Source organism: Nannospalax galili, unplaced genomic scaffold (genome assembly GCF_000622305.1).
Source record: "Nannospalax galili isolate Female #2095 unplaced genomic scaffold, S.galili_v1.0 scaffold1127, whole genome shotgun sequence".
NCBI lineage: Eukaryota > Metazoa > Chordata > Mammalia > Rodentia > Spalacidae > Nannospalax > Nannospalax galili.
Window position 1 is genome coordinate 1,056,841 of NW_008355784.1, and position 9,769 is coordinate 1,066,609.

Sequence of the window (9,769 nt, forward strand, 5' to 3'; positions counted from 1 at the left end):
TAGATAATTAATGTTAAAAAGAGTTTCATAGTTGCTTTTTACTTCTTTAAGATACTTCTTTCACACTCAATTCCTGAGTAGACTAGGACTGAAGTCCTAGAAAGTTGAGTACCCGAGTTCCAGGAGAGGTAGGAGTAAGGAAGAATCCCAGGAGATCTTGATAAGAGCTGTGAGGAGAGAGGCCGTTAAAGGAGCAGGAGCAGAGAATGAAAAAGAAAGGCTGAGGAAAGGAGCACACAGAAAGGGAGACTTACCAGTCCCTTCGGATCCAGAAGGTTAAGCCCAGAATGAACACAAAATGGGACAGCAGACATGCCGGCATTGCCAAAATGATCAAGCCTATGGATAAATGTCTGCTACCTGCATTGCAAGAACACAAGATATCCTTAAGCACAGGTCATGTCTCCATTTCAAGTTTCTTATTCTAAGTACATGTGAAAAGGCTAGGTGCTTATTTCTTTCTTCATTTAAAGCATCTGCTTCTACTTCTCATGGATTTAGCCTGCCCATCTTTTCTCAGGATCTTTGCAACCCTAATTCAGTTCACTGTAGCATACTAGCCAGACAGATGTGAGTCTGCCTCTTGCCTTCTTTCTGTGTGACTTTGAGCAGTTAATCTGTCTTAGATCAATTTCCTCATCTACAAATAAAGACAAAAATACTTGATTCAAAGCAAGTGCTGATATGAAATGAAGCACTGGTAGAATAGCCAGTGCTCACATAGGAGGCAATCAATATACCATAGCTGTGCTCTCAGTCCTGGCCCCTTTGTAGTAGGGAATGAATCTTCCTCAGATTCTTTATTTGCCACCTGCCTCTGAATCTTCTGAGTTTATGAATCTCCTTTCTTCTTATAGATAAAACATCTAATCTCAAATCTTTTTTAATTTTGGGTATCAATATCCCTTCTTCCTGTATCTAGAATTCCCTTTTTCTAGACCTCCTATAATGGTTAGGTATTTCATCTCTGAGTATGTTCAACTCTCTCTATGTGTTTAAGGACTACCTCCACTTAATCTCAACTTGGCTCTAGTTCTTTCTCACCCCAGTAGAGAGTGATGTCCTGCTCCCCTAGACTCCTGTGCTTCATCCAGCAGGCCAGCTGCCTATCTAGCCTTCACATCCAGGGCTTCTTGAAGATACCATGTTCCATCGGCATTGGGCAGGATATCACGTCTCTGAGTATCCTGCTGCTCCTACTCACCCTGCATCCACATCACTCACACAGGCTTTGGGTAGAAGCCAGAGACATGACACACCAGCTTCAGATGGCCAAGTCCAGGGCTGGGGCCACTTGACAGCCAAGCCTCAGGTTTCTCTGTAATCAAAGAATAAAGGAATCTTAAGGTGAGGACTTTATATTGAAGGCTCCCGGCCTCCTATCAAGCTCACCATGCTTCCCAGAGGCCCACTTCCAGAGATGAAATCACCTGTTATTTAATCTATTTGTCCAGGAGAACCATTTCTGATACTTCCTAATCCTTCCATAATTCCAGGACCCCATAAACCTCCTTCCCCTGTACTCTAGGCCACCCTGAGCTCAGCTGTAGAATAAAGCATGTCTCAAATATTCCCTGATTTGATTTTTATCCTCAGTGTTTGTTTAACTCAGTTTATAGAATCCAACAGTGATTGTCAGCAAAACTAATAAATAGCCACAAGCTTTATTCATCTCCTTCTAGACCTTGCCTTTTCTCTGATGCTTACAGCAAACAGAACCCTTCACTGGGAAAACAGGTGGAATCCATGTGTAGAGCCATGGTGAGGAGAGCAAGCTGACGTTGCTTCTCCAGTTTTGTCTTCCCTGCCTCTAGAAAGCCACAGACAAGGTGGGGACAGGTGTCATCCAGGAGCAATTGCACAATTTCCCTGGTCCCTTTATCATCACTGAGCACTTTGATGGCCAACTTTTTACAAAATGGGGCCTCTGGGGCTTTCTTTCAGGAAGTTCCCCCAGAAACTCAGGATATATTCTCCTTGAAATTCTACATGGAGAAAGTTTTCTGAGGCATTTCCAGGGTACAGTTCACATCCAGCAGACAACTGGAGCTGAATGGGATCTGTAGAGAGAAATCAGTAGAGATCAAAGAATGGTTTTAAAGGTTGGCAAAATGACAAAGGTCCTGGTTGAGGGGAATGAAAGTGGGTGTCTTAGAGCAGAAATAAGGGTTGTTTTCAGAAGTAAGAGACAAGGATATCTCCAGGCAGAAGTGGAAATCTGAAGAGTGATAAAAAGAAAACAGAACAAAACAAACAAACAAAACGGAGACTCTCATTAGAGTCTGTTTCCCATTTGGGGTTCTGAGTCCATTCTTTCCCATTGGGTGCCTGCTCAGGATTCTATCCCTCCACAGACAGCCAAAGTTAGGTAGCATTTTGGCGAATTCCTATATGTCCCTGGTGAAGCTGCTTCGATAAACACGAAATAAATGCTGCAGCTTCTCCCACTGCTGGTAACTAAATCGGCCCTGGGACCATGGCTTTACAGAAATGATGGCTCTGAAGCATTGCTCCAGCCAGGCTGAGCTGTCTGTGCGAGTGCAGCTGCTGTTGGCCAAGGAGGAGATCTGCAGGCAGCAGAAGCGGAAATTATTTTGCCAGACTAGAAAACAGTGAAAGCTGAATGAGCGTAGAGAGTGATCAAATGTGCAGACAGCATGAGGAAAAAGAACAACCATAGATGCGACTGATAAGGAAGGGTACAGCGCGGGAGTTCTGAACTGTGCTGGGGCTCTGACCAGCCGCAGCTCATTCTTCCTCTGATCTGTGAACTTTGGGCTCACATTCACATGGCTCTCCCAATCCTCCTCCATCTCTCCACCCTTTTCAGCGCATATTGGTGTACCCTCCTTCCACTCACCATCAGATCTTCCGTGAACATTGGAAAGCACCCAAAGCAGTAAGTACCACATGCCGCTAGGCTTCAGAGTTCAGCAAACTGCAGCGGCCTTAGATCACTGCTATCCTCTCTCCACCCAGTCTGCAAACGCTGCACTCGGATTGGTAGTCAATTTGCTCTTCCGCAAAGTCGTCCCCCTTGAGGTTGGCTAGTCGAATCCAGCTAGTCTGTACATTGCACAATCAACATTTTTAAATCTGTAATTATCACTTTTAATTTATTTGATAATGCATGAATGTGCAGTACATTTATAGAGGTATCAGTGGTGTACAGTACAGTAGAAGTATTGCTCTCTATGCTTTCCCCACCTGCACGAGTCTCCTCAGGGGACAACTGGTTTACTTGAGCATTATTCAAATATTCAGAGCATATCAACTTTTCTCAATCTTCCTTCCATTTCACTGAAGAAAGAGGTTGGGATGGTTTGCCAAAAGCCTTATCACTATCATCTGTTAAAAGCAAGATATAAAGTTGTATCTGTGTTACAACTCCAAATGATAGTAACAATGTAAGAGAATAAAAGAGGAGGAGAATCTTAGCTTAGCAGTGGATATCTCCCAGAGCAAAATTACTTTGTGTTACACTTTTAAGTCCTCCAAAATCTCCACAAATGCAAGTTATCATGTTGATAATAATAAAAAAAATTAAGTGATTTTTGCAATGGTGCACTGAGAGGGTAGGACCAGGTTGGCAGAGATTCTTCATAGCGTTGGTATCCCAAGAGTCCACCATGTCAGGGTTCCCAAACTCTCTTTCCTCTTATCCTGGGGCTGGGGAACTCCTCACCTTGTCTCTTCTCTGTCTTCCCTGACTGCCGTTTTGAGAGAGTACAAGCATAGTATATGTTATTGTACTATTCTGTGATTTCTGGATACTGTATTTTGTGCAGATTGTATACTTGTGGCCAACCAGTGTGGAGAAAAACCTCAGTGTCAACATAACTATCATATGCTTTAGAAAACCAAAAACTTTCCCATGAGTCACCATATGGCTATATCCACTTTATGGTAAAGTTTGAAACCTAAACTACAGCATCGGGGGAGGGGGGGTGCCCAGCCAAGCACCTTCCTCCTGGTCCACCTCCTTCCTCCTTGAAGGTATACCACATCCAGGCATCTCCCCTCAAGAGATGTACTGCAGCCAGGAATCTTCCCCTCTTCCCTTCACCTCACCCCTATCCCCTTCAGCCAGCTTTGCTGCTTGCTAGGCCGATTCACTCACTCAGTCTCCAAAATAAGCATCTTATATTTGAGGACAGATAATATTGCAGTGTGTGCCTGCGATTTTGTATAGCCAGCTCCCTATTTCTCACACTGAACATAAGCAGTGACAAAAACAGTGATTCGGAACCTTCAGTCATGTTGAGAAAGGAGTCATCATTGGTCAGTCAGACCCTGTAACATCCTGACACTATCTCTTTCCCTTAATTCACTCTCTTGCCAGATTCACTCTTTTTTTTCTCCTTTTGTGTTGTCTCTTAAATGGGTCCCTACCTTTCCATCTTCACCACTACTCTTACCTTTTGCTTCATGTATGAAAATAATTTTCTTAGGAAGAAGAAAATCATCATTATGACCTACAAGATCATAGTGGCCTTGCCCTGATTTGCCTTTGAGCATCATTTGAACCCTACTCTGACTTGCCTCACTGATATGCTTTCAGTTCCTTATGCACAATTTCTTCGTGCCCAAGATCTTGGCACAAACTGTCCCCTTGGAGAATTCTTACCTCCAGACCCCCTGCCTAGTTATTTTGACTCAGAATTCTGGTACTAATGTCATTTTTCTCAGGGGAACCTTCACACGCTTCCCAGGCAGTGTGAGCAAAGGCAAGAGAACTAGCTAGCTCCACCATTGCTCCTTGAGCACCAGCTAGCTAGGTGAGCTTTCTTCCTAACACATAGACTTTGCAATTATAAAAATGGTCATTTGTCTGTCTCCCTCTGTATCCTTCCAACAGTCAACTGGAAGGATGCTACAACATAAGTCATAGCTCCTGACTCTGCTTTCTCCCATTCTGTCAATGTTAATACTTTATTTCTCCCATACCTCACTACGTAACAGTCCTATAGAACAGGCCCTGTGCCTCACTCTAGAGATGAATTCCCAAAATCAGCTAAACAAGATTTTTTGGCTATTATATTTTCATTCTTTTTCCTGGTTGCAGCATGCTAGTCTTTTTCTTTTGTTAGCATACATTTATTATAAGCATATATTAGCTGATTATATCTATCAACATTTATCTAATACACATAGTAGAGTTCAGCATGATACACACACACACACACACACAAAATGTACATTGATTCAGTCTAACTTCCCTTCATCTACCCACCAACAGACACAACATTCCGAGCCTTTATTAATCACTATGCTACATTAAGATTAACTGTTTTTCGTTTCCCAATGTGAGAGAAAACATGAAGTATTCATCTTTTCATGTCTGGTAATTTTGCTGAAACTGGGTGTCCTGCAGTTTCATCCATTTTGCAGCAAATGACAGAATTTCATTCTTGAAGACTGAATAATATTCTATTGCATGTATATGCATTTTATTATTTTATTACTACTATTTTATTTTATTATTATTACTATTTTGGGTGTATGAGTTTATTGCCTGCATGTATATAAGTGTACCAGTTTCACCAGTTTCAAATCTTACTTATGGTCTTTGGTCCTTTTTTATTTGATATTTGTACATGCTGAAAGATAGGGATCAAGTTTTGATAGTCTACTTCAAGTGTCCAGTTTCCTCAGCACCATTTATTAATGAGGCTATCTCTTCTCTGGTGTACGTTTTTCATATGTTTGATGAGAATCAATTGAGTTATATAAGGGTTTATTTCCGTGTTTTCCATTCTATTCCAGTGGTCTAAATTTCTGCTTTTATGCCAATATCACGTTCTTTTCGTTAGTGTGCTTCTATCATAAGGGCAGCATTAATTTCTTTTGGATGAAACTGGAATTTTCATCTTCCAACTCATAGTCCAACACATTATCTTTCTCACAGTTGCAGTCCTAGCTGTTACCTCCTACACTCATGAAGTGTTTACATGTGGTTAACATGGTTTCTTTTGATGTTAGTAGTCCTCAAGTTACCGAGGACAAAGACGATCTGCTCAGAATGGTGGCAACCTAGAGGTACTGTGCCCAGGAAAAATGACTGATTGAACTGTCTCATGAAAGCTACATATTTTCTATAAATTGTAAGATTGTCATAGTCCAGGTACAGAGAAATTAGGTTTGTTTTCCCCCTGATTTGGCCAAGCTATAAATAAGTCTATTTTTCTTCACCAAATTCTCCTTCCTACTTTCTGCTGAAATACAGGGAAAGTAAGGTAGTTGGTTATGGGCCTCAGTATCCAGTAACAATCAGAGCTAAAGAAGACTGTAATAATTTCTTGGATTCAAGAGTGAGGTAACACTAGAATCAAATAAGTACAAATGTTTGGATTAAAAATAGTTACAAATGTCATAAAGGCATATTGCTTTTCTCTTTTTTAATGTGCACTTTTATTGAGTTTTGTGCATTTCATACAATAAATCTTAATCATATTAAGAAACCACATCCCTTTCACAGCCTCACACAGTCCTTCACCCACACCAGATTTCATGCATTCCATCACATATGTTAAGGCCTATTCAGTCAAGCATTTCTACCCAGATGTCTTATGGTGCAAGTTCACCCACTGGAGTCTTGTCAGCCTATCTAAGTTACTCCCTTAAAGAAGACCAATTCTTGCTCACCAAGCAATAATCGGTTTCCAATAGTTCCTTTGCTACGGTTAAGGTCTGCTGTACATTTCCTTCATTCTATTCTGGGCTTTTGTCTAACTGAGTCAACATGGGTCTTAAGCATACTGTCACCATTGTTGCAATGTGAGCAAGTTCCTAGAGGCCTGAAAGCCTCTCTTTCCTTATGTTCATGAGCCAACCCTTACCGTAAGAATCTTTCCACTCCCTCTTCTGTAATGGCCCCTGAACCATGGGTGGTGAGATTTAATATAGAAGTCCTATCCAGGGACACACATTCTGCAGTCTCTTATTCTCTACACCCTCGCCAGTTGTGGCCTTCTGTGTTCATTACACTCAGTTGCATGAGGAAGCTTTGCTGATGAGAGTTGAGGGAGGCATTAGTATGCTCTCTACCCCTGTTCCACTATGTTCTCCAGTCTTAGGTGTAGAGGTTCCACTGCAAATGTGTCACTTAGGGCTGGGCATCTCTCAGATACATAGTCTCTCTGTGTGACCAATTGTGGAACTCTGTAATTGTCTCCATCTCTAGCAAAAAGAAGCTTGTTAGATAAGTAGTGTATGGTATACTTCTCTGAAAATATAAGGATTCATATTTAGCATACAATAAGACATTTCATTTGTATAGAGATATGACAGATTACTTTTTAAAGCAGCAGCAAGAATGAATGGTCTATCTGTCTGCTCACTGCTCATTCTCCAACTGACTTCAAAGTCAATTCTTTCTGAATTGTGTATTCTGATGGGTTTTTATGGTCATGTTTTTTGTTTGTTTGTTTGTTTGTTTGTTTGTTGTTGTTGTTGTTCTCATTTTGCTCCTAATATTACTTTTTTATTTTCCTTTTACTCCTAGCATAACTATTTAGTTATTTTATTTGATTTAAATTTCTGGAGTTAGCCTTTCTTATTATTCACTCAAATGTTTTCCTTTACATGCATTGATTATGTGAATCATGCACAGATGTCACTACCTGAATTATTTTGCTTACTTTTATCTAATCACCTACATTTTTTCCTAGTTAATACTCTGTTTCTCAGTTTCTACAATACTGATGAGGACATAGAAAGTAAAAAAGGGTTTGTTAAACAAAAATTTCATGGCATAGTTCATATTTCTGTTTTACACTTAAAATCTTGGTAAAGATCTTACAAAATTCTTCTTCATTTTATTAACTTCTTGTCTCAAGAATTTAGAATACTCTGTGAGACAATATAAGTACTTAATAAATGTATTTGAAAGGAAGTGTAGATAGTATCAATCCATATTTCATTCCTGATAAAATAAAGTATAAAGACTTTAGAAAGCTTTCATCAGATGATAAATATAGATTCTGGAATTATAACTCAAGGGTTTTCATCTACAATGTTTGTGAGTGCTATACCATTTCCCTCCCATTGTCCCCAAAGAATGCCTGAATTAGCTGCTGGAGAAAGTAAGATGGAGTGAGGGAAAGCCCAGGATCTTTAGCCCTGTATATAAAGGAAACTTCTTCTGGAATAATTAAACCTAAAACATGAATAGTAAGTTACAGCATTTTATGTGAGAAAAACAGACAGAGAGACAGAGAAAGACAGAGACAGAGACAGAGAATGTTATGAGCGAGAATGAAAAGGGAGATAAAAATAAAACTGGATTTAAGTACACTGTTGAGCACAACCTGGCAATTTCAAAAGCATAGCAAACACTAATAGAGAACACAGAAAGCTAGGGACCTATGAGCACTGCAAACATACTCTCAATATTTCTACAGTTAAATAAGGAATTGTGTATTGCATAACATAGTCATAGAGCACAGTTAGAGGAAGGAAAACTTGGATCCACACTACTTCTGTAGATCTACTACTTTTGAGAGTGGATAGATTCCTTCTACACAAAGCAATTTGAAATAGGCATTGAAATAGTATAATAAGCAGCAAACCAATTGTTTCTCTTTCTTTCAAGTTGTTTATTTTCCAGAATATTCTGTACAGATAAATTGTGCAAGGTATTCACATTTCCTACTTTTATAAGATATAACTACAAGAGAAAATGCAATGACTTTTACCTTATTTGAAATAATATACAGTGTTTTCATATCATCACACTGAATATAAATTTGGTAGAACTGCTCCTTCTTCAGTCTCTCAAGTTTTGCTCAAACTCACTATATTCAGTGTTATAATTCCCTAGCTTCTACTTCCTAAGTGAGTAAAATGTGTGCACTAGGACAAGCAAGACAACTCAACAAGTTACGTACTTGTTAGCAAGCCAGATGACCTGAGTTGGTCCAGGACCTACATAATGGAAGGAGAGAACTGACTTCTGAAAACTGTCCTCTCACCTTCACACAAGTACTATGGCATGTGCACACCCACGTACATACATATACATACAGCATAATTATTTTTTAATATTTTATTGTTTTTATTTTATATGTATGAATGTTTTGCCTCATATATGTAAGTGCATGCAAGGCCCCCAGAGGACAGAAGAGGGTGTTGTATACCCTGGAACTGGAGTTACAGAAAGTTGCTAACTGCCATGTGGGTGCTAGGAATTGAACCTGTGTCCTCTTGTTATCCAAAATCTTGCATTTGCATCAAGCAACACCTATCATGTAGATGAAAACAGAAACAATACCCATGAGTTGTCATTCTGTCAGCTCACTCTTACTCAAGATTTCAATGACCCTTTTTGATGGAAAGGCTTCTGTGAGCTTAGATTTCTTGCTTAGAGCCTAATCTTCAGGTTATATTTCAGCAACATTTACAAGTCTTTGAGCTATGTTTTGAAATACATCAACAATTTCTAATGCCTTATTCTGCTTTGTCAACAGAAATTATCTGCTGTAATGCTGGATGTTGCCTTGTTCTTAATTGAGATCCTTGATTGACAAGGAATGTTTATAATTAAATACTATCTGGAAGAGATTACTCAAAATGGAGAAAAGTTTTATATCAGGAAAATGGGGAAAGCCCCCTGGCAAGGGACTGCAGATGCCTTGCCAGTGCTTGAAGATCTATTAGAAAGAAATGGGAACTCATTGATTTAGCTAGTGGCCTTAGGTCTAGTGTGTGAAAGTTATCAGAAGACAAATTTCAGTTCAACATAAAAGAAGACATTTGTATATCTATTAGA

At 39.6% G+C, this 9,769-nt stretch overlaps 1 protein-coding gene across 1 annotated transcript; it reads right to left on the reverse strand.

Annotated features, from left to right (window-relative positions):
* Positions 1–82: 82 nt before the first annotated feature.
* LOC103750315 (antigen-presenting glycoprotein CD1d) lies at positions 83–2,912 on the reverse strand. Its single transcript, XM_008853349.1, is given in 7 exon segments — positions 83–167; positions 255–360; positions 1,045–1,097; positions 1,099–1,318; positions 1,781–1,955; positions 1,957–2,060; positions 2,357–2,912. Coding segments are annotated over 7 exon segments (1,299 nt in total).
* Between the last annotated feature and the right edge of the window lie 6,857 nt (positions 2,913–9,769).